The 24,947-nt window shown below is 41.0% G+C and overlaps 1 protein-coding gene across 3 annotated transcripts in view; it reads left to right on the top strand.

The window, feature by feature from the left end:
• Nucleotides 1-24,947, top strand: part of itpr2 (inositol 1,4,5-trisphosphate receptor, type 2) — a 62,519-nt gene that overhangs the window by 18,377 nt on the left and 19,195 nt on the right. For 2 of the 3 annotated variants that reach the window (XM_016668048.1, XM_016668049.1), the window contains 25 exons: nucleotides 932-1,079; nucleotides 1,583-1,770; nucleotides 1,883-2,006; nucleotides 2,091-2,148; nucleotides 2,244-2,409; nucleotides 3,872-4,009; nucleotides 4,425-4,511; nucleotides 4,596-4,721; nucleotides 4,823-4,945; nucleotides 5,038-5,238; nucleotides 7,056-7,307; nucleotides 7,432-7,557; nucleotides 8,551-8,673; nucleotides 8,941-9,061; nucleotides 9,902-10,083; nucleotides 10,300-10,442; nucleotides 11,101-11,209; nucleotides 19,991-20,111; nucleotides 20,502-20,686; nucleotides 20,771-20,955; nucleotides 21,834-22,083; nucleotides 22,175-22,375; nucleotides 23,324-23,434; nucleotides 23,603-23,698; nucleotides 23,784-23,903. In XM_016668048.1, coding sequence (XP_016523534.1) covers nucleotides 932-1,079; nucleotides 1,583-1,770; nucleotides 1,883-2,006; nucleotides 2,091-2,148; nucleotides 2,244-2,409; nucleotides 3,872-4,009; nucleotides 4,425-4,511; nucleotides 4,596-4,721; nucleotides 4,823-4,945; nucleotides 5,038-5,238; nucleotides 7,056-7,307; nucleotides 7,432-7,557; nucleotides 8,551-8,673; nucleotides 8,941-9,061; nucleotides 9,902-10,083; nucleotides 10,300-10,442; nucleotides 11,101-11,209; nucleotides 19,991-20,111; nucleotides 20,502-20,686; nucleotides 20,771-20,955; nucleotides 21,834-22,083; nucleotides 22,175-22,375; nucleotides 23,324-23,434; nucleotides 23,603-23,698; nucleotides 23,784-23,903 — 3,684 coding nt within the window. The remainder of the gene's footprint in view (nucleotides 1-931; nucleotides 1,080-1,582; nucleotides 1,771-1,882; nucleotides 2,007-2,090; nucleotides 2,149-2,243; nucleotides 2,410-3,871; nucleotides 4,010-4,424; nucleotides 4,512-4,595; nucleotides 4,722-4,822; nucleotides 4,946-5,037; nucleotides 5,239-7,055; nucleotides 7,308-7,431; nucleotides 7,558-8,550; nucleotides 8,674-8,940; nucleotides 9,062-9,901; nucleotides 10,084-10,299; nucleotides 10,443-11,100; nucleotides 11,210-19,990; nucleotides 20,112-20,501; nucleotides 20,687-20,770; nucleotides 20,956-21,833; nucleotides 22,084-22,174; nucleotides 22,376-23,323; nucleotides 23,435-23,602; nucleotides 23,699-23,783; nucleotides 23,904-24,947) is intronic. The other variant, XM_007545529.2, reaches the window with a different exon arrangement.

The following is a 24,947-nucleotide window of genomic DNA, read 5'->3' as shown; positions in this document are numbered from 1 at the left end:
ATTTTGCCCCCGAAAAAGTCGATGTCCCCCGCCCCATCACACGCGTCGTTTCAACCAGACAGACATTTGTAATCCATAGGGAGGGCGCAGAAAATGTTTGGAAACCACTGGGGGGGCGCAGAAGAAAAAGTTTGGGAACCTCTGGTTTAGGTCAAGTGACATTCAGCTGATCATTAAGATTTGTACTGAAGCTAAATATGTTTTAATCTATCAATCCTGTCAAAATACGGCTCAATGAAACTAACAAAAATTACTCGTTTTAATTCTTCTTGCTTTTCTCTGAGTTGTCTTGAAAGAACAACTACAAACGACTCTCTTTAAAATTCAACCCTGCATTTTATTCAGCAAGTACAGTTTAAGTAAATGCAGGTATTTTCTTGCTCCATCATAGCAGGTAGAATTAAAAATTGTACCCAAAAGGATTTCAACTTTTCCTATAAAGACAGGAAAAGATTAACGGTATTTTTATTTCCTGGCATGCTCGTTAATTTGGTTCAGTTTGACAAAATAAGCAAACATTCCCAAAACTCAAACGAGAAGGAAAGCTTTTTCAACAACCTGATTCTCAAAATCCAACAGGGGTGCCACGTGTTTTGCACCTCGAGAAGCCTGCAGTTAAAATTTATTTTCTCATTGGTTGCAATTTATGAAATCTTTCACACACATCCAACCTGTTTGAGTGATGAGGACGTAGTTTTTCATCAAGCCCCAAATCCAAAATGACAGCTGTACGTTTAACTCGTAGTTAGCTGCAATAATAAACTAATTATTTGCATTTTTGTTGGATTGTATTGTATTAAATTCCTCAAATGTATGTTATTGTTTCAGCTATTTTTGTGAAAAAGTCAGTGTAGTTCTTGAATACATGAAGTGCAAACATTTCTATGGCTTTCTTTCACCATCCTGATTATGATTGTGTCCCCTCTGTTAGGTGGTCAATCTGGCTCGACACTTGGTGTACTTTGGTTTCTACAACTTCAGTGAGCTGCTGCGCCTCACACGCATCCTGCTGGCCATCCTGGACATTGTTCAGCAACCTTTCAGCTTGCTCAGCAAGCTTGGGAAGACTCCAGAGGCTGGTCAGTGGACTGAAACCTCAACTGTTAGGATCATTTTTGTGCCTAAATATGTACATGTGTGCCTTTAAGTAAGGTTACTTAAGAATTAAACTGACACTGGTTCATGTGTAGCAAAATAATGGGAGGTAAAAGCTAATTGTCTGGTTTTATTTCATAAATTTAGACATAACAGATCAGTGTATGCAAAACCAGAGCAGTTTATAAACGAATTAAGATTGAAATCATCGCTAAAATGTTTTATTGTGACTTTTGTAATAACAGTTATGAAGTGAGACCAAAGAATATAGTACGACAAATTTGAAAGGCTGAGATAATGTTGCCGAGTTGTTTTTGTTTATCTGTATAAGGTGTCAAGAATTAGACGTTTTCTGTTTTACTTTGTATGTCACAAACTTTTTTTTTTTGTATTGTTTCACCAACTGTAATCATTTAAATGTTGATGTTCCTCACACAAACGGACTAAACAAAAACAAAACAACAAAAAAAACATCTCTCCCTTTTAGGAAACAATGTTCTGCGCACAATCCACGGCGTTGGAGAATTGATGACTCAGATGGTAATGAGTCGAGGCGTGCCGCACAGTTTGCCCGACATGCCACCTTCCCTGCGCTACACTGTAGGACAGTTCCTCCCGGACAACGAGGACGTCGTGGTGATGGACACCAAGCTGAAGATCATTGAGATCTTGCAAGTATGAACTGCTGCTGATTATTTTATTATCCATCTCAGTTTTTTTTTTTTCTTTTGCCCATTTCAGTTTGCATGCTTTATTAATCCTTATTTACATTTTGTGCTCATTTAAGTTCATCCTAAGTGTGAGGTTGGACTACAGGATCACCTACCTACTGTCCATTTACAAGAAGGAGTTTGGAGAAAGTACAATGCCTGAGAGCTGTTCCTCAATGGCTGACTACCCTCCGATTACATGTGAGATTTGTCTCTTGTTGTTCACATCCCCAAAGGTTTATAATATTGGATGTTAACACTTGCCATATTTTAACCATCTGTTAGCTTCTGAGCCCAACATGGATGAGATTGCAGCGAAAGCAGAGAGCATGTTTGTAGGAAGGTTGGCGAAGCTACATTCTGATGTTATTTTCTAAAATCTTTTTTTCCCCCATACGCTGTCAAACATTCATGCAAGTCTCCTTTTGTGTTCTGTAGCTCTGCATTAAGCGTGTTGGAGCTTGATGATGAAGGTGGCCGCACATTTTTGAGGGTCCTCATTCATCTCATCATGCAAGATTATCCGCCTCTGGTCTCCGGATCGCTGCAGCTCATCTTCAAACACTTCAGTCAGAGAGCTGAGATGCTGCAGGCCTTTAAACAGGTACAACTTCTCAGCGTGTGACATTCCCAACTTGTGCTATTACGCTGTTTACAGAGTGATTATTCTTCAGTTTGATACTGAATTTGGTGCACAGCATCAGTCAAAAACAGTCTAGGCATAATCCACACACGTCAGCACAATTACCTCACTTAATAATAATCGACAGGGAATAAAACTGTTGCAACAATTGGCAAAATGTGTCAAACAGGGTGTGCCGTTGAATGCCAGTTATTTTTCTTGACCTTTTTAACTAGATTGAACAGACGGTTCTTATTTTTCAAGAGCAAGTTGTCAAAGAAAGCTGTAAAACCAAAGGTTAAAACAGACTCAACAAACAATTTTTAATTTTTTTTTTTCTTGTAAACTGCTGCAGTTTATTGGTTAAACTAGAGAGAAGTGCCTGCAATAGTTCCCAGGTACTTGTAGCTGTACACAGTCAGCTCTAGAGATCCATTGATTACAGCAAGTTGGTGAGTTTTCCCGTCTTCTGTGACCAAGTCTTTGGTTTTGCTGATGTTTAACTTCAGGTAATGTTTATCACACGGCTTCATCAAGTAATCAACAGGTTTCCATCTTGCTGACAATAAAAGTGTCATTTACGTACTTGAGGATGAGGTTGTTTTCAGACGCATTTGTGTTTAAAATACACAAAAAGAGGAGAAGACGCACGCCTCAGGTGTCCGTCACCAAACTGTGGGGTTGAATTATAGTAAAAACTGATGTAAATACTGGGCCCTCAAGATGTTTGAGCAGACAATTAAACAGTGACAGTTGTGCCCCCTGCTCCTCTGTGAGCCTGGTAAGAAAACTGCAATAGGTCAAGCTGGCCATGTACTCAAAGCTTTTCATAGCAATAGAAGTCAAAACCATCAGTTCAAGATAATTGGGCCCTTTTGGAGATTAAGCGTTTTTTTTTTTTTTGCCATGGGTACAATTATAGATTCTCTACAGAGCTTGGGAACCTTCTGCTGAATAAAAGACGGGTTAATCGGTTCTGTAAAATGTCACAGTTGTTCTGCACAGACTTTAAGGATTCTGCTGTGATCCTGTCGGGCCCTGGACTTTTCCTGATGCGACATTGGTGGAATACAGACCCGACTGAACGATGATGCCAAGACCAGAGCAGATGAAGCAATTGCTCCATGCTCTAAAAATATAATTATGCATGTTTATAAGATTCCACTCATCAATGAAACGCAGATAAAACACCTGCATAGCTTTTGCAAGCTGCACCTGATCCTTATAATCCCCCACCTGTTCCCGTCTGCCTTTTTTCATTGTTCAGTCCAATCATGGTTTCTATGCCGACCCGTATACGTTTAATTGTTGGATTTGTGAAGGGACTTCTTCTCATCTCGAATGAAAACTGGTTTTGTTTCAACCACGATGGTACTTCAATAGGGATGCATATAAACATTTTGTCTCTGATTTTCCTTTTTTTTTTTTTCCCCTGTAATTTCAGGTTCAGCTCCTTGTTTCAGAGCAGGACGTACTCAACTACACACAGATCAAGGAAGACCTGGACAGGCTGCGTCTCACTGTAGAGAAGTCGGAGCTGTGGGTGGAGAAAAGTGGAATCTACGGCAATGACGAGCTGGGGGTGAGGCAGAGTGAAGAGCCCACCGGATAGATGCTTACCTGCTGTCCAAAAAATCACCACGTCAAATGCAAACAACAGTTTTCAAATTATGATGTAATTTATCAGGAAAAAAAAGCTGTTATGTCCTTTACAATTATGAATAAAATGAATTATCAAATAATTCAAAGATTGAGACAGAAACATAGTTACCGTCTCAATTATTTAATCATAATATCATAATTATGATTAATTACAAATATTAAGAAAGCACTCACACTATGCTAAGTTTTTAAGTATTTTTTTTTACAGTCTAGTTTTTATTTTTCCATACTATTTTCTAACAGTTGGCTACAGACAGTATGCGACTATATTGTCTTATTCATTTTGGCTTAGTTGGAAAATGATCAAGCTCACAGTGTCCGCCTTCCTCATCCAGGATGCTGTTCTGAGTCCGGTGCAAGATGGGGAAAACAAACCTCAGATGGACAGTAACCAAGAAAACAACTACGAAGTACTGAAATGTGTGAGTTTCGTGTCTTCGTTTTGCCATCCTGACTGCCCAGTTTTCGGTATTTTTCTGGAAAAGATTTCCGTCTCCCGTCATTAGATCCTGGAGCGCTTCAGTCGGCTGTGTTGCGTGAGCAAAAAGAACCGTTTGCAGCTGCAGAGGCTGCTGAAGAACATGGGAGCCCACACTGTGGTGCTGGAGCTGCTGCAGATCCCCTACGAAAAGGCGAGGACCGACATCAGCGTCTCCGTCAACGCGCAGTTATTCTCGGTGTTTCTGTTTGACCCTCCAAATGTCTTTAACTTTATTTGTTTGGCTTCTTTCAGAATGACGAGAAGATGAATGAGATCATGAAGCTGGCTCACAGCTTTTTGCAAAACTTTTGCAAGGGAAATCCGGAAAATCAAGTTCTGCTGCACAAACACCTGAACCTCTTCCTCACTCCTGGGGTTTGTTCACTTCACTTTTTGCTTCACTAAGTATAAACAGTTTGAAATCACTTCTTCTTAAAGCCGTCTGCAATAAGTCTGCTTTTTGCTAGCTACTGGAAGCCGAGACGATGCGTCACATCTTCATGAACAACAATCAGCTGTGCAATGAGATCAGCGACCGCGTCGTCCACCATTTCGTCCACTGCATCGAGACCCACGGACGTCACGTTCAGTACCTCAAGTTTTTGCAGACGATCGTGAAGTGTGACGGGAAGTACATGAAGAAATGTCAGGACAAAGTCATGACTGAGGTAGGAATTTAAATGCGGCATGTCGCATGCTCGCAAGGTGATTTGGAGCCAGTATTTATGCATGCAGAATGTTGCGAGGGTCCCACGCTTTTTTAAAAAGGTGTTAAATTTGATCAAGATATTTTCAGAATAAGCGTGCAACAGGGAGTGAAGTCTGGAAATACAAACCATGACAATGTCCTTGTTGTCTCCATGAGAAATCTGTGGAGATGCAAATATGGACATGGAAATAATGCAATAGAATTAAGAGTACTTCTCCTATGAGAATCTATCAGTAAAAGCTACATCACACGGACACACACACACACACACACTACTATGTACCAGGCACACACCAATTGATCAGGAACCAAGTAAGATGAGCTGCAACAACAAAAACAAGAAGAAATCAGACAGAAAAGTCAAATTATTCTGACATGAATGAGGCAGCAAACGTTTACAGTCATATTACATCATAACTATATAATGCCGCTGTCGCATATGGAGTCTCACTGCAGTGAGTTAGAAACTGTTATTGAACTGTGAAGTTATAGATCTGCAATATCTGCCAGAGGGTAACAGTTCAAACAGACGGTAAGACAGGTGGGAATAGTCCTTTAAGATGTTGTTGGCTCTAGAGAGAGAATGTCTGCTAGCGATGTCTTTAATGGAGGGGAGAGAACATCCAGTGTTTTTTTGTGGTCCCCCACCCCCGCAGCAGTGTTGGCTTACTAAATAGTGATTCAGTTTGATAAAATGTTCTCCATGGTAGCTCTGAAAAAGACACCAGCAGCAGATCATCACTGGGTTGTTTTTTTTTTTTTTTTTAGGATTGAAGTTTGTAGTTACATAACAAAATGTGTTCAATGTCTATGTTCTGATGATTTTTTTTTTTTTTTTTTTTGAGGATTCTCAGGAAGTGCAGGTGCTGTTGAAGTCTCTGTAGGTTTTATTGCAAATTCCCAGGAATTACTCTACTCTCTTCACTGTAGAGATTGAGATGAGAGAGGTTACAGGTTCGTACTGTTTCCTGAATTTATGTATAACTTTGTAACTTTCATTTTTGTGGCGGTTAGTAAGAGATTGTTTAGTGAACACCACTCAGTCAGACTGTGCACTTTGTTTCTGTAGGCAGTCTCATCTTCTTACCAAATCAGTCCCACCACAGCCATAGCAAACTTTATAATATAATTTTCTGAAAATGCTGGAGTACAGTTGTGTATGAGCAGTGGAGGGGGCTCAGCACTCAGCCCTGTGAGACACTAATAAAGATGTGGAGGAGAAATGGGAATGGATCCTGGCAGATTGTGGTTGACCTGTCTGCCATCTGGAGGTGGGTGAGGGTAACCCCAGGGCCAGCATTGTTTATTTTATTTTTTTTTTATTTGGTTTTCAGGGAGGATAGTATTGAAATCAGAGCTGAAATCCACAAACAACATCCTGAAATAACCGTTTCTGATTCCAGATGGCTTGCAGATGTTTGAAAAGTGACGAAAATGCAATCTTCCATATATCTGTTGGACCTGCATGCATGTTGGTGCAGGTCAAAGGAGGAAGGAAGGCTTAGGCTGATGTGTATTAACACCAGTTTTTCTTAAAAAAGTTGTTGAGCTCTTCAGCCAGTGAGATGCTGTCCTAGTTGTAGCACCAGTTTGCCCATCCAATATTTCACCCAGACCAGATATTGACAGCTGCACCACTACATAATTCATTGTAAACTTCAAGCTTTTCAAACAGTTTTGAATTGATATAGGTGGACCTATAGTTGGAAAGTTTGTAAATATGAAATGTAAAGCTCTGCGTCTTGCTTCTTGCTCTTTTTCTGTTTGTTCAACCAGTTGGTGACTGCAGGTGAGGACGTGCTGGTCTTCTACAACGACCGCTCGTCGTTCTCGGTGCTGCTGCAGATGATGGCCTCTGAGCAGGAGCGTACAGACGAGAACGGGCCCCTGGCGTACCACAACACGCTCGTGGACCTGCTGGCCGCCTGCACCGAGGGGAAGAACGTCTACACTGAGCTGAAGTGCAACTCGCTGTTGCCGCTGGATGACATTGTTAAAGTGGTCACTGATGTGAACTGTGTGCCAGAGGTAAAGGTTCATTATTGTGATTTTCTTTTCTTTGTAGATTAAGCTTTGAAACATTTTGGTCTCTTTATTTTTTTATTTTTTTATTTTTTTATCTGGAAACGTCTTAATTCTGTGTTCTCCAAAGGTTAAAACTTCATATGTGAATTTTGTGAATCACTGCTATGTGGACACTGAAGTGGAAATGAAGGAAATCTACACGTCTTCTCACATCTGGAGGCTATTTGAAAACTTCCTGGTCGACATGGCCACTGTAAGAAAACTCACACAGAAAGGTCACGCTATTTATTTTTTCCTAATGAGGCAGTAAACATTTCTACATTTGTCAATGTTTCTTCTGCTGACGTACAGTGCCTGTTCTATAAACTTGTTTTTTTAGCATTACAACCACAAGCGTTGTAATGCTATGCTTATTATTGAAGCAGAAGGAAAATAATAGATGTTTTTTTTATTTTTGCACATGAAAATTTAAAAGTTTAGCCTTTAAGTAGGCCTAAACAATTATTAAGAAAACATGTGCTATACAATAATATTTCCAAATTTTGAGATAACAATATGACTTAAAGATACATACACAGCAATAACGTCTTTCTGGCTTGAGAAAAAGCAACGACTCTATATTTCCATCTCGGTAGCAAAAGTTTTATTGAAAATGTTGCGTCTGTTTAACATCTGAATGCCTGGTGCTTCAAGAAGTGGCTAGCATGGGACAGTTGTCTTGCAATATCCATATTGCTTACAGTAACAGTGCACTAATGATCCATTAGTAACATATTGTGTAATCATCTAATTATGCAAATCCATAATTGAATAAAGTTGAATAAAGTTTAAACTAGGATTAGTTTCTAAAACCAGTCTCCTAAGTTCTGAACATCTTGCAGAGCTCTCTTAATTTCCATCATAAAATGTAAATGGCATTAATCAGAGAAGCAGCCAAAAAACCCAGAGTAACTGTGGAGACATTGCAAAGATCCATAGCTGATGATGAGGAATTTTTTGACAGGACAACTATTAGTTGTACCCCAAACCCTGGCCATTATTGCACAGTGGCAAGATGGAAACCATAGACGAAAGAAAGTCATTAAATGTCCTGCTTGCAGTTTACCACAATTCTTTTTCTTCCATTGCAAAATTATGTGCAAGATCAAATGATGAGAATGCTTCTGCACAGGACTTTCCGAGAAGTGAAACATGTCTGGAAGGTGAAGATCAGACTGGTTCATATCTTTTTGCTTTTGTGTTAAAGATGTGCAACACTACGGAACGTAACCGCCCAGATCCTCTGGACAAGTACGTGACAGAGACGGTGATGGCAATCATCAGGAGTTTCTTTGAGTCGCCGTTCTCTGTGAACTACTCCATGCTGCAGGTACTCTGTTCATGTCAAACATGCCGCAGCTTTTTGCTTCTCCATGGTAGCAGTATTTCAGCCACAGGCTTCTTTTGTCCCTGCACGTTCACCTGGGATATTCCTAGCAGAGATTTTGAATTTGGAGCACTTACTGCAGTTGTTTCATACAGTCTGTACAGATTAGTCCTGTCAGTGCCAATGTTGGTGTGTTCCTGATATTCTTTTATACAGATTTGTCTGCACTTTGTAAATGAATAGCATCTTGTGTTCTTTTGTTTTTTGCAGAATAACCAGTCTACTTTCATCAAGCTGCTCCAGTCAGCTTTCAGAATCTACAACCTTAAGGGGATTAATTCAGCTCAGAAGAGCAGCATTGAGACCTGTATCAAGGCACTGGCTGATGTCGGTGAGTCTTGATGGAGAAAAAGTTGACAAATACACTTAAGTGTCCATCAGCATCTGTCCACCTCCTGGCCTTTCCAGAACAGATCGGATATATAGCTCCTCCAGCAAGTTCTGGGTCTTCCCTGGGGTCTGGAAACGCCTGGAAAACGTCCAAAGGGAGCCGGACTTCGGGCATCTTGATCAGATGTCTGAGCCTCCTCAATTGGTGGTTTGGGGGAGGGTTCAGACTTCAAGCAATTAAGTGATCCTGATGATATTAATGACCACATTAGGAGTTAAGTTTTGCTTAAAAAGAGACCTCAGTATGTCCAATGGAGCCATTGGAAAAGCATAGACTAATGTTAAAATGCAAATTTAAATTTACATTTAAAGCTTAATTTTCAATTTAAATCCAATTTTCAGTGTCATCGATGAAGTGGTGTAAACAAAAGGCATAATTTATAGGAACCAGTGGTTTTTGCACATCTTACGTTTTCAGTGAGTTCGTTCCACCACCGAGAAGCATAGACGCCAAGTGCTGCATCACTTCGTTTAGTTCTGGTTCTGGAAACACCAGGTGTCTCATGAGCTGATGGGCAGTCTACATGGTTCACTTGTCGACTCTGTGCGGATTGAGAAAATTCACAGTGAATTTAAACCTGAGAACCCAGTTTTTATCATTTGTTGCGCTATCATTCAGCTCTGAAAACAAACAAACAAAAAAAACTCATACGTATCATAAAATGGCCCCAAATTAACGTCACCTTCTTGCCCACGGTCTGTGAGTAAACTTCAGGTGAAAAATGACCATGTGTGTCTCTTTATCTTTATCTCGTTTATCTCCGTTTTGCTCTGTCCTCAGCTAAGGCCCGCTCCATACCCATCCCGGTCGATCTGGACAGTCAGGTCAACGCTCTGTCCCTTAATGTCCACACCAATGCGGTGCAGCGAGCAGCAAAAGACTGGAGGACCTCTGCCCGTTCACGACCTCGCAAAGAGCCTCTGGGTAGCCCCGACTACAAGAACATCATTGAGAAACTACAGGTGTGGTGGCTTATTTGGACTAGAAGTCTTAACACATTGGAGTATGAGATCATCTATTGAGGTTGCTAAGCTTTAGCCCTCAGTTTTCAATTTTCTAACATGTTCATCAAGTTTTGAGAGTTGATTAGATGTTTGACTCGTATAAAGACTTTGGACATGTTCGCCGGCTCAGTCCAGCTGCATCTTTCTATGTCTCTGCCTCTTTTTTTTTTTAAGGGGGTTGTGTCGTACTTGGAGGATCAGTTCTGTCCGAGGGTTCAAGCTGAATTTTCTGTTCTGGTGGATGTTCTGCAAAGTCCTGAGCTGCTGTTTCCAGAGGCTGCTCGGTCACGCTGCGAGAGCGGAGCCTTTATGTCTAAGTAAGTAGCTGTCCAAAATAATAAATAAAACTGTCCAAAAATAATACACCTCACCTTGCTGAAAAAAAAATAAAAATAAAAAAAATACACAAACTGTTTTGAAAGACTGGTTCAATTGCTTGCAGAGGTGAGATTTCACATAATGGGATGTATAACTGTGAAAATCTAAATGAAAGCCTGGAAAGTCTGACCTGGATTTGTATTGATCCCCTTTTACTCTGATACCCAATGGTAATGTGTGATATGCACAGTACACGGTAGAAACGATAGACATTTGGCCTGTGATGGAGATCTAACCGCAGTAATGCTTGTTGATGATGTAATGTTGTTGGAAGGAAGTGTCACCTTTCGATATTTATTTGTAAGAAATATTAAAAACCTTGTATCTTTCCCTACTGCTCCACTATTAAACCCTACTTTGTGCTGAATTTCAATTTTTTTTTAAGTGAAAATGTAAATGCGCAAACTGTTTTTGCATTATTACGCGAGGATTCTCTTAACATGCTATAAAACGATCACAAATGCCACTTTTCTTCTGCTGCTCTTTAAAACATGCCATCTGTGGTGATCAGGAATTGGTTTGTCTTATGGGATTTCTGCTGCACTTGTAGGAATCAATTCTAAACAAAACAACATTTCCCTGATCTCTCTTTTCCAGACTAATCAAACACACCAAGCAGCTTATGGAACAAGAGGAAAAGCTGTGTATAAAGATCCTGGAGACCATCAGAGAGATGATGGAGAAGAAGGAAAGTTTTCAGGAATCTGTAAGTGCTTCACTTGCTTGGTCTTGGTCTTTTTTTTTTGCAGTTTGTTCTTCCATCCTTTCAAAATGCATTAATTACGTTAAGTTCTTAAAATTTAGCCATAGGCGTGTCTTTATGTGCCAATAACGCAGTCGGTAGTGCAACGGAGTCCTTGTTTTCTCCCCCGGTTGTTTCGGCCCGGAGCCTCGATTCTCCTCATCAGTATGCTGCGGGTTTACCCGCGTTACATAAGCCAGGGAGGCACTTGAGGACACGCTCACACTGAGAAGGAGAAGAAGGAAAAGGGGGAAGCGATGGGAGGAGGACAAGGTGGGGGGGCAAGCACTGAACAAACAAATCAATACTGCAGCGAGAGGAGGGAGGACAGGACCCCGTGTCCTGCTGAACCTCCCGTTGGCCTGAGGAGTGAGCGGCGAGAGTTGGTAAACAGGGTTTAAAGAAGTGCATGGGTATGCTTCTGTGCACTCTGGTGACTATTGAAGGCTATTGAAGGCTTGTGTAATAACTCTGCATTTTGGAAAAGTGTAGAATTCAAGCAATTTTCTCATCTGGCTTATATATTACAATGCGGCTATGAATGTCTATTTATTTATCCATCGGTCTTAGGTTTTCATTCTGTCTGTACATCCATCCATTCCTTTATCCATCTATCTGCCCATCCATGCATTTGTCTCTCCTTACTTGAAGGTTTTGTACTTAAAACTGAAGACTTTAAGGATATCTTCAGTAAATTAATAGTAAACTTTAATCAACTTTAATAAATATGAAGTGAAAGCTGCTCATCTAGGTTTGAAAAGTATGAACTGAGGTCATTAACACTGTATGAGAACCCTGAGAGACACTGGAGTTTTTAATTCGCAAGTCAGATTATTGTCTTAAAAACTGGGATTATTGAATTAGATGACAAAAGAATGCGTTCCTGCCAGTATTGACTTTCCTTTCTCGGTTTGTGCTCAGTGAAGTTTTTTCCCCCAAAGCAGGCTTAGCAGTTGTGTAAAAAACAAACAAAAAAGATCAGAAGGATTCAAGATGGAAAAGGGAGTCGCTTTTTAAAAGCGGCGCGGCTCATCCTAGACGCCAGACGGTGCAGTAACAATCTGTGAAATGTCACTTTGTGTAGGTGTTCATGAGTGCGTTTGTAGCCTCTCTTTGTCGTTTCCCTTCAGCCCTGAGTGTGGAGCTGCTGCTTCACAGCACGAGAGGCTGAGAAGGAGGGAGAGGACGGCGGCTGATAGAAATAATGAGAGAGGGAGCGGCAGACAGACGAAAAAAAAAAAAAACAGAAGCAGAGTGACAGCTTAGGCAGCTGAGGCTGGTGGCTCCCCTGGGGTACAATGAGTGGGTGGAGAAGCGAGTGAGAGAGAGAGAGAAAGGAGAGGAGCCATGTGAGGAGCCATGTGAGAGGGAGGAGGGGGGGAGAAAGCGGGCAGCGTCTGCCGGGTGAGGCATAGGAGAGAGTCTGCTCAGTCCATGAGGAGACAGGGCAGGGGGTGCGGTTACGTAACAGCCTGCAGTGGCTGAGCCAGAATCACGTGGAGCCTCACGTTCTCCCTCTCTGCGCACTCTCTCGCTCCTCTGTTTGCTCTCTCTCTCCCCCCTCCTCCTCGTTTGATGCTTAGTCTCGGTTAGTCGCATTCTGTCCTCGCGTTCAGCTTACTCTCTCCATCTCGCTGCCGTGTCGTCCCACCCAGACCGTGACCTGCGTTTGCCCAGATCGTGGCTGGGTGGACAACATGAGGGGGAACGCGGGCAGTCGCCCGGCGCGGTGCTTGTTTGAGCCGTCAGATAAGGGGTGCTGTTTAAATGTTTGTGCTCCAACTCGCCCTGAAGATATCCAGGGTGCAGGAGATTTTATTTCGGAGAAAATGTTTAAAAGAATGTTTGATAAAGTGCGCTGATGCTGGACCTGAGAAATTTCACAGCATTGGGTTAAATAAAATAGTCTTTATTCAGGTTTCTTTAAAGGATTACACTATGCTTTAGATTTGCGTCAGTCATTTGGCCGGATTAGTGAATTGGGAAGTTTCTTTTTGTTTTTTTTCTTAATCGGCTGTGATTGTTAATGCACATTTAAAAATATATATATATTTTTTTAATTTTCATTAAATGCACCAAATCTAGGCTCTTCTAACATTTTCACTCTATCAACACATTAACCGGTTGCATGTAGAATAAATACATTAATATTCTTTTAGATTAATACTATATCAGATTTTTTTTTTCATAAATCCCTTATTTACGTCAATATTTGTTAGATTCAGAACTACTACATTCATCAAAGGATGTACTCTGCATATGACCACTTGCTGAAGTGGTCTAACAATAATATTTTGAGCAATACTCAAAAAAGTTAGCGTTGACTTTGAAGAGCACATTGTGCAGCATATTATTCCGGTTTACTGTTCTGTTCTCAAAAGAGCGACACTTTTTCGTTGATGTGTTTGTTCTGGTTGCTAGCCTGCAGCCAGTAGCTTAACATGAATCCTGTAACTCCTTACTCCGTACCAGACTGGTTTTATGCAAAACCAGGTGGAGGAAGGCCGTATTAAACCTTTGGGATGACATGTGACCATTTTCCCCACCCATTTTGAAACAGTTTTTTCCTAAAACTTTGTAATTTCTTGATACAGGCACCACCCTCATGCTTTGGTACCAGTTGTACCAAACTGGCTCATTCCAGATCCAGGAAGCTTTACAAAGCATTAGCTTAGCAGTTAGCCACAAGCTTTCAGAAGCAGGCAATAGACTAAAATGACTTAATCTGAAAAAGTGTCATAAACCTTGACATTTTATTGTTTCAATTTGTTTTTGTTTTTTTTACACATTAATGTAAGTCAAGTTAATTTTACTAATTGTGTTTTATGTGTCCAGCTTTACATACAGCTGTGCCACGTGTTGTCTTGTGTACAGTACACATCTTCTTGTTTACAGTAGACCGAAAAAGCTGCTTATATAATATAAATCACTCTCTCAGGATTTCTTGTCCCGCCTATCTCATACTCTCCCTCCTGTCATTCACACGCTGTCCGTCTCTTTGTGTGTGCATCTGTCCCACCTCTATGCTTGCCAGGTTTCACACCAACTCACTCAACGGCAAAGCAGATTTACAGATTACCACTGTCTTGATGCTAAGTGCATTACATGCATGCATGTAGAGGTAAAGCCTTGCTCAAGCACATGCGATTCCTGCAATGCTGGCTGTCTCGGTGTGAACTCATCCTGCAGGATTTTCCCCCTTTTGGCTGTCATGTAACGAGACGGGATGGGAGTCTCTGTGCGCTGTAGCTTGTTTTTCCAGACGGCTGTAGTAAATCTGACTGCTATACAGTTCAACCTTCACATGTATTTAGGCTGACGAAGCGTGCTGGGTTAAAATCAGAAAAAGTTTAAACTGGGACACGTCTGGGCTAAATATGGAGCCGTTATGTTGTTGAAGCCTACGAACCAGAAAGTACTCAAAAGTTGTTTAAAAATCTATTTGCTGTTAATGGCAAGATTTACTGCCTCCGTTTGATCTGAAGAGGCGATCTCCTTTCTGTCTTCATTTCCCTCAATCTATTAGTCAGGTGTCTGTTACGCGAGGTTTATACATTGGTCTCCATGGTGATGAGGGATTAGCACATGTTGGTTGTCTGGCCTGGACGTGACTTTGCAAAAGAAGTCTACATATTGAATGTGGAAATGCTCAAAGAGCACAGAGTCTGCTTAAGCTCCTGAAACTCCCTCACAATCAGTCTAACTGTTTAAATTAGCTAAAAATAAGTGTGAAGTTTGCCCACTATGAAGAATTAATAACTTAGTAATAAGATGTAAATACAACTTGCAACATCTGCTCTTGTCCTTTTAATCCACCTTCTTTCTATTTAACGGGTAAAAAAAATGTACTTCTCATTAACTAAACTACAAGAACTGTTTTGACACATGCCTGCCAGTTTAATTATTGTTTTTTTATTAAATATCTTTGAACACCGGGGAAAAAAAGATGGTTTGTTCCATTTTGTTAGCCTGTTAAAGTCTTGGTATTTCAGATGAAAACATTATGCATCCTAGGGATTCTATAAATGAGATTAATTGTGACTGTGAACAATGTTTGGACTCAGTTCATGGTCTGTTATTTGAATCTGATTACATGTGAGTTAGGCCAGTTGTGCTCAAAGAGGCACATGACTGACAACAGGATGGATGACATGCAGGTTTAGGTCATGTTCTTACTGGTTGGTTGTTTCAATTTTGCTAATGCGGCTTGAAGACATGAAAACACAAACACCTTTGAGTCTAACAGGTCTCTGTGGATGCTGATCTGGAAGATCCTCGGCAGGTCACGTCACATCACAAGATGATATGCTTGTGAAATTATTCAATAAAAAAAATAAATAAAAAAATTCAAACCAACACCTACATTGTGCAAGACTTAATGAAGTCCAGAAAACACAAGTTAGCTTTAAGCAAGATCTTTTAGTTTAGAGCTGCCAGAATATTTTTGCTTTGGACGTTGTCTGCTTTTTTCCCCCCCAGACAATTTGTTGTACTCGACCGTGATAATACATCGCTCCATGTGCTCTTAAAAAAATAAAAAAATGAAAGAAGCAGACGAGTGGTGGACAAAAGAAAAAGTTTTGTCTTTGCCAATAAAAATTACCCACCAATCCCCCCCGTCCGTTGTCTAACTAGTCCATCCAACCATTAACCAACCCATTCAACCGTTTGCTCAGTCATTCACCCACCAACTCATTCCCCCTGTTGCCCAACCATTCAGAGGTCGTCCTCTTCACTTATCCATTCATTTGACTATCAAACCGCCACTTAAAACTTAAACCAACCTATCCATATATCCACTAGTCTGTCCACCCAATGACCCACCCCTTCATTTTTCACCCGTCTGCCATCAACCCACAAATGCCTATTGACTTTCCCATCCAAAGCCCTGCCCACCCATTCTTCTGCCTATTGAGCCCAGCTACTCTCCATCCCATGCTCTGATCGACCCACCAACCCAATCCACCACTTCTCTGCTCACTGACCCATCAGGTCAAGTCATGCAGCCATTGACCAACTGAGCCACAAAAAAACATTCATCCGAGGTAAAACAATACAGGTTTCAGAGGTAAACAAACTTCTTTACTTTGTCTAAATGCTTATAACGTTTAATCGAAGCACCAAGCAGCCAAACAAACTATCTTCATAATTTTCTTTCCGCTGATAAAGTCAGAACCTAACATTGTTAGAGAATAACAATTTAGCAGATGCTCAGTGGTTAACCTTGTGCTAAATACTTGTTTATGCTGTTGGTCCTGCATTTCCCTGAATCACCAATTGCTTTCACATGTGGGCTTAATTTGTTTTGCTGATGTGCTTGTTTGTTGTGTAAAATCATTTCATGTGCCGAGGGACGGCAGCTTTAAAAAGTTGTAAAACTGCAGCTCGTGATGTTTGTTTCTCTTGCAGGATTTTATCAGATGCACATTCAGTTTGTCCTTTTTGGCCATATGCACATGCAAGCAGAGCTCAATGATGGTGTCTGTAAAGTTAAAAGAAAAAAAGAAACCTTAACGAATATATTGGATGCAGAATTAATGTGCTGTGTTTTAACGGATTAACATATCTGTTATACAGAGTTTAAATTATTCTTCTTATGCACCGAGTCATTACAGCACTGCAAGAAGGTCATAGGTCAACCAGTTAGAAAACAATGCTGTTGCTTCATTGATCTGTAAACAGCTTAGTCACTGGTAAGTATATTTCTTACATGTTTCATACTGTGTTATTCTTAAGGAGACCTTTATTAACCTTGATCTGCACCAAAACATAAATTTGGGCCCTCGTTGATATCCGATATTATTATTGCTGATAACTGACATTTACCGGTTTCAGATGCACTTCCCTGCCCTTTTGACACCGTGGGGAAAAAACCCCAAAACAACCACATCACTGACGTTGTTTTTCTGCTTTAAACACTCCACAGTCCTACATTGCGTCATTGTACCACAACGTCAAGCGCCTCCCTTCCTGCTCCTGATACACATACCAAAAATGCAACAAGACGGAAATAAACGCCGGTAGTTTTCAGTCCAGTTTTATGTATCTCGGCAGTATTGACCATAGTATTAGCCATCGGTGGTTCAGTGTTGGAAAGTTTATCTTGCAGAAAGTGTGGGATGCTGTTTACTGATGCTGAAATAGTTGGACTCCTATAGCTTGTTTAAAAAAAAACGTCTGTATTGAAGTCCACTTAATCCCAAGACAAACACAGAGATATCGCTTCTGACAGAACCCATCACAAAAAAAAAAAAAACACATTCCCCCTGGCCTTTTTTCTAAATTCCTTAACCTGCTTGGAGGATTTTTTTTTCCTCCGGCTTAACTATGTAATCTCATTTGAACTGAGCGACTCTGGTACCACTGGTGCTGCCCTCTGCTACCTGCATGAGTTTCCAGACCACCCAAAGAAGTACTTATTTAATTCAGTCTTCTCTCCTGTGTGGAGAAGACTCTCAGAGCTCTGCAGGAGGGAGGGGGAAACGGACTGTTGAGATGCCGACTGAAAGGAATCGGCAGCTCATCCCCAGCCTGGACAGCAGAACCGCAGTGTGGCGTGCCAGTGCACATTTTAAAACATCACGACAGTCTGCTTCCTTGCTCCGTTGTGTTTGCCCTCCCTCCAGCCTGCCTGACTTCTGTCGGCACTTTTACCTCTAACTCCGTCTTTCGCTCTCGTGGCTCTTACATCATCTGACTTGAGTTTTTCTCGTCAGTGCAGCAGCAAGCAGATGAGTCAGGCTGGACTGACTCTCCTCCGTTGTCTCTATCGTGTCTTCCCCTTTCTCTTCTCTCCTCTCTTCCTGCGGTCGTAGCCAGCAGACTGCATCGCCCAGAGGGAAGGCGAGCGAGAGAGAAATCGCGCCCTCCCCCCCTTCCCCCTTTCTCCTTTCAACTATATCCTGTTGGACCTTCGCTTCCCTGCCGAGTGCCAGCATGGACTCAGTCAGAAAGGGGGAGAAATCAAGTCCAAATATTCCTTAATTTGAAATCAATCATGTGCTATATTGTGATTCTTGAAATTGTGTTTGTAGTGCAGTGTGGAAATGAGAAACTGGCTCAATGGCTCATCCTCAACTATTCTTGCGGCTGTGTGCGTTTGTGAAGCTGCTCAGCCAGACAGTGCAGGCAGACAAGTGTCTGTGCTGACTGCAGATGAGATTGAGTGTTTACTGACACGGAGAGCATCAGCTACACAAGCTCTTCCTTATGCCCACTCTCATTTTGTGGAAGTTTAGCTGATCTGCTTTTCTGGCTCAACTTCCTTTGTGCCTAAAACTGACAAAATACTGATGACGAAAGCTTTTTTTTTTTTTTTTTTTTCTCTATAGCACTCAATTATTTTAGCAGAAACTTAATGTTGTAGTTGAGCTACTTGCAACCTTTCTGGAAGTCTCTTCCATAGACTGGCTGTCATACCTGGTATTATATTAAAATTATTGCAAAGTGTAAAATCTGTTACACATCACAAACTGCAGTCTACAAGAGCCTTTCCTTACCATCTCTCTTTAACATGTTACGACAGAAACACTAGGAAGCTTCATCTTGTTCCACTTCTGGTTTTCTTTTGTCTGTCTATCTTCTATGTTGGTATGCCTGTGTCGATACCTGTTGCCACAGAAACCGTTATTAATCCCCCTGCAACCTCTATAGTTTGTCCTGCACAATAATTATATACGTTTACTAATTGTTTCCATAGTAGTCCATCCAGCTTTCAGTCTCCCTCCCTCTTATCACTCAGCCACCACTGAGAGATTATCTCTATGCACAGTTTCCATCCTGTTTCTGCTCATCAGCCATAAATGTCACACGAGACAGACAGAGAAGATAACTGCAGATTGTAGGACAAAAAATGGCCTCTTGAAGCAAACCTGCTGCTTCTATGCAAGAAAATGAACAATGTGCAGTACATTGTTTCCCACACATACATCAAGTAGCCTTTATTCGTACAGATGCAATCAGAATATGACCGTATGTAGATGTGGTTGGCCTGCATTTTAGGTTTTTCACAACTTTAGTCTTTATATTAAATATTTTGTGAAGTGACATTGACAAAAGGATTTTTTAGAAGATGTGCATCTTATCATATCTGGCAACAGAAAAAGAAAATCTTACCAACAGTCGGGCATGGTGGTAGTGGTATGATTATCTGGGCCTGGTTTGCTGATTCAGGATCCGGATGACCTGCCATATGCCAGAAAATTCAGAAGGAGTATGTAAAGGCACGAGTTGCACGCTTGGATTTATGCAGACGGAGGAAGTCCACCTCTAAAACCAAAAAATGTTTCGGGGTGAGAAATATTTCAGCGTAAAGGCTGCAACAGAAGAAATTTATACGTGGGCAAACATCCTTCTTATTTCTTCTCAGACGTTGCAGACTGTTTTAGAAATGTCCCATTATTGAAACATACAGTTACCGCTGTGCTCTCTCAATCTTTGATTTATTTGTTGAGAATACAGCATTGCCATGCAGCGTGACAGCATTCCCATTACAAGAGAAATGTATCGTGGAATAATTGCGATGGTTCCCAGTAGGTGGATTGGGATAAAATGTGCTCGGCAATCTCAGAGATAATTGATCAGATTTCCCCCGTTGTTCTTGCTTCTTACATTAGGATTTGTTACCTTGTATTATTTTTTATGTTTTTTGTTCAGCAACTCAAATGGCATCACTGTTACTAATATGTGAAAATGGTCCGATTCTAGTTTGAATATATGTTAATCTGACGGTTTCTGTCTCCACAGGGAAATGAGCTGAGAAAGATTCTCCTCACTCGCTACTTTGGAACTCAAAAGCTGTACTCCAAGTCGGAGGGTGGGAGTGGAAACAGTTCTTCAGGAGGCTTTGTCAAGCAGTCATCGGGAGGTACTGAAAAACCCCAAATAAACTCGGCAGACACTGAAATAACTGCTCTCTGCAGGGGGAGCAAATGCAGCTAACATGACAGCAGAGATGTGCAGTTTAGGAAATGTTGGCAGATTTTTTTTTTTTTACCAATTTAAAGTAATTTCTGAAGTATTGTATACAGTAAATTTACCTACTGTGCAAGTATGTATCATCCCTTTTATGTATGAAAATCACTTTTTCATACAGGCTTATGTAGGTTTGGATATTTCTTTTTCTCCCTTAAAGCTGAAGTTAGTAACTGTTTTTATTTTTAATAGCCCTCTTGTTAAAATTGCCACCGTGTCCCGACTGTATAAGATGAGACGGATAACCTCTGAAAATATTTAATTCATTTATTGTCTATTGAAGGTCCTGCCTCACTGGACTCAGACAAGCCATGCAGCAGCATGGTGGAAATTCAGTGTCTCCTGGATAAGGTCGGGGCTACAGAGCTGGTGATCGACCTCATAGTCAGCACCAAGAACGACCGAGTGTTCGAACAGAGCATTTTGCTGGGCATCGCTCTTCTGAAGGGAGGAAACACTCAGATTCAGGTGGACTCCACAGATATTCCTGCCCGTTGTTCTCCGTCTCTGCATTTGGATTGTGTCTTTATTATCACTCTGACTCCCACCCAGAACTCCTTCTACAACCAGTTGTTTAAGCAGAAGAACTCTGAGAAGTTCTTCAAGGTTTTCTACGACCGCCTGCGCATGGCCCAGCAGGAGATCCGGTCCACCGTGTCTGTCAACATGTTCGATTTCAGCAGCAGGAAAAGGGAAGATGACAACAGTTTTTACAGTACCAGGATTTGGAACGGTAAACCGAGTAATTATGCATCAAAGTATTTCATTCATTTATTTACTGAAGACTGACACTGTGAACATTTATGAACATTTTGAACAACTCAAATGTAAACGCAGCCGAGGCTTATTTCCTCTGTTTGTTCCCCTGTTTGGTTGAACAGAGGCTGAGTAGAGTTAGAAAGAAAAGATTTGAGGTGAAGATGGCTGCAACAAGACAAAACTACTAGGAGGCCAACAAAATGCATTGATGTTCGTTGTTGATGCTTTACAAAATACCAACAAGTACAAGCTGTACGAAGACTTTTTCAACACTTTCATCCATCTTGTATCCCAATAAAGATGTTTGTTTTGTTGTCTTGAATAAAACTACTTTACCACCAGTCATTATCCCCAAATGTTCAAATGGCTGTTAGCCACACATATTTACATGAAAAACTGAGTCGCTTAAGGGTGCTACCTGAGATCAGACAGGCATTGCCATAGAAACAATTATTCTTTAGCACCGTGTGAGGTCCTGAGGTTCAGCTCGGCCTTAATTTTTTTTTTCTTTTTCTTTTTTAAATAAATCAGTGTTGGATAAATCCAGAGCGATTTTGGTTGCTCTGCTGACATGCTGTTGTTCCCATTTCATGCAGTCACATGTCAAAAGCCCGTGTGACACCCTACACCACAAGATTTACAAAAGCTCATTGTATCAGGATTTGGTGGTTTCAAGCTGCCGAACCCCACTTAATTATGCCTCGTTTGTCAAAAAGGATGCCTCTATATTTCTTATTTTATTATTACTGTTTCAAGGCCTAAAAGGATAAACGTTTGCTGCTCAGCTGCATCAATTTACAAAAGGTAATTTGCTCTTAAATGCTGCTAAAGCCATCCACCTTCATCGTTGCTTTGCAGACTCGAGCATTTATATGAGGGAAGAGATGCGAGGACAGCTGAAGGAGGCCTCGTCGGCCACGTCGAAGGCCATCTCCTCCTACAGGAACGAACTGGATCCCGATCTTGAGTTACTTGGCCAGAACAGCGATGCAGGTGGAGCCGACGAGGTTGAAGAGGAACCCGAGATGAGCTGGTCCATCGCCATCATGAAACCTGTGCTGCGATATCTCCAGCTGCTCTGTGAAAACCACAACTCAGACCTGCAGGTGCTGAAATCCATCTGGAACAATTGACGTCCTTGTTGTTGTTGTTAAATCAACCGATGATCTAAACTGTGACGTTTGTCTCGGACTTCAGAACTTCCTCCGCTATCAGCACAATAAGACCAACTACAATCTGGTGTGTGAGACGCTTCAGTTTCTGGACTGCATTTGCGGAAGCACCACCGGAGGCCTGGGGCTGCTGGGACTTTATATCAACGAGAACAACGTGGATCTGGTGCGCCAAACGCTAGAAACCATCACAGAGTACTGCCAGGGTCCCTGCCATGAAAACCAGGTAGGACCTTATGCCATTTGTGTTGAAAAATGGAAACTTGTTTACAATATAACATAATACAGAGTGATAACGTTAGTCTGCATTATGCCACATCCATACTGTGTGCAATTGAATTGAACCCAGGGGCTAATTTCATGTATGTATTCCCCTCTGCTAGTGCACTCACAACATTCACACTACATATTCCATAAATACTATGCAACAGCCTGACTCCTTGCATCGTTTCCCATCTGTACCCCTGAAATGATGCCCAAACTTTGCCTCCAAGCTGCTCAAATGTGCTTCGTTGTTGGTCGCACGTAGCCTGGAGAGTTTCCACAGCTCAGAATACAACAACAAAGATTGGTGAATGTGTTGCAAAGACATGAGGTCAACCATCTCAAAGACAAAATGACTCAAAGAGCAGAGGAAACAAAACAGCTTTGGAAATGCATTCTTTGGACCTGTTCCAATTGAAATTTCATATTAGGCCAGGATTGTTTTACTCCAACATATAAAAATGTATTCCATTTTCCTCTGGAAGTGCAATATGTTCAGGTTTTGGCTCTCTTGGCAGCTGCTAACTTTAGCAGCTAAGATTTCTACGGAAAATGCAAAACTATTTAACATACAAAGACTGTGGCTCATTGAACGGATGAGCCACAGTCCGTTTTTTTTTCTTCTTCTACTTCCAGGTAAGACATTTCAGATGTTGTATTAGATTTAGTAAGTATTTAACTCAAGGAATGCATCAGCTTTAAATAAGCACGGACATCTGTCGAGTCAACCGACTTTCCTACAACCACGTTGCCAAATAAAGACAACAATATTTCAATGATGAGAATATTTTTGTTGAGATTCACTTCAGTGCTCTTTGTGTGCTCCGTTTGTGCTCAGTTCAAATGAATGTTCTATGATAAGTTCTAGTTTGTTTTGACTGCATTAACTCCTCTTGTTCCTCTCCTGCAGACATGCATAGCAAAACATGAGTCCAATGGCATCGACATTATCATAGCGCTGATTGTGAACTCCATTAACCCCCTGGGGGAGAATCGACTGGACCTGGTGCTGGTCCTCAAGGTGAGAAGCAGATCATGAAGAGGACTCCTTCTATAAGCCACAGCTGCAAAGTGTTTGTTCTGGTTTTTAACAGAGGTTTTATTAAATTAGTAATCTGACAAAACTTCAGGCGTTCATGTCAGCAGCTTTAATCACTTAAAAGATTGGGGCCTTTTTTTTTACTTTCAGAACAATGCTTCCAAGCTGCTGCTGGCCATCATGGAGAGTCGCCATGACAGCGAGAATGCAGAGAAGATTCTCTACAAGATGAGACCCACCGAGTTGGTGGGTGTTTGTTTTTGTCTGCACAAGTTAACAGTAACGTCCGCTGCGTTGCCAACAAACTTGTCCGAACTTGCCTGGTTTTTAGGTGGACGTAATGAAGGAAGCCTACACTCAGGGTTACGATGCTGAGGGGGACATAGACAACGCTGGTGAGCGGATCAAACCCAGAGACGTTGGACACAACATTTACATCCTGGCCCATCAGGTTATTAAAAAAGCAACGGCTGTTTTGTCTGTGACGTATCCATTGGCCTTTTTGTTTTGTTTGTTTTTGTCTGACCCTCTGCTGACCTCAGGGCTGTGCGCTCCAGCGCTTTATTAATGATTGAAGACTGCTCCACTGTGAATGAACTCTTCCGACACTAAAATTAGTTTTCATGATGTGACGCTGTGTTATGTCGATGTAAAAGGGCAGAGCAAGTCTAGCAGGTCCTTCGCTCTGCCCGTGTCCGTTTGAGTGCCAGAGGATTTAGTTTTATTAATGAAACAGCTGGTTGCCATTTACTTTAAATATTCATGCAACTTTTACTTCTTTTGTGGTCCATTTGATTTGCACTTGGATGTCAGAATTTCTGAGATGCAAGACAGAAAAATCAAACGGATGTCTAAGTTGGAAATCCCAGAGCCAGCAAGAGTTATTGAAGATGGAGAAACTGCCTTGTGCACGCCAGGCAAGATTTATTAGTAAAAGAAAATGTGGCACATAGAGTCCATCTTCATAAAATAAATCTTGTGGACACAAATCTCCTAAAACTTATTTTATTTTAAACACTGAGCGTTTTAAAATAAGATTAACTGATTGTTAACCTTAACATTTTTAACTGCTTTGTTATTGAAATACATTTATTTATGTGTTTAAGGGTAACACGCTTTCCATTTGCTATAAGATGTTACCACTGGACTGATCATTATTACGTAATATTTAAGTTTATATATTTGTTTTCTTATTACATTCTAAACAGCTTTGACGAAGGTAGAACCTGAAAATCAATGAAAATTTTATTTTCCACTTTTCCAGTCAAATTCTTAATTTTTATGGATGGTTATGTAAACAACTATTCAAACCTCAGCAGACAAATTATTTCCAAGGGTGGTGTGGGAAGTTATTAGCTTTTAATAAGCAATTAGCTTCTTCACATTGGGTGGGGTTGGTTTAAATAGCCTCTTTTTATTTTATTTTTTTAAAGGAGATTAGGAAACGAAGGGAAAGCTTTAAAAGCTTCTGAAATTAACTAAGATTGCGAAGCTG

The sequence above is a fragment of the Poecilia formosa genome, unplaced genomic scaffold (assembly GCF_000485575.1).
Source record: "Poecilia formosa unplaced genomic scaffold, Poecilia_formosa-5.1.2 Scaffold13, whole genome shotgun sequence".
NCBI classification, from domain to species: Eukaryota; Metazoa; Chordata; class Actinopteri; order Cyprinodontiformes; family Poeciliidae; genus Poecilia; species Poecilia formosa.
Note: the sequence above shows the minus strand (reverse complement) of the source record. Positions and strands in the feature narration are given on the sequence as shown.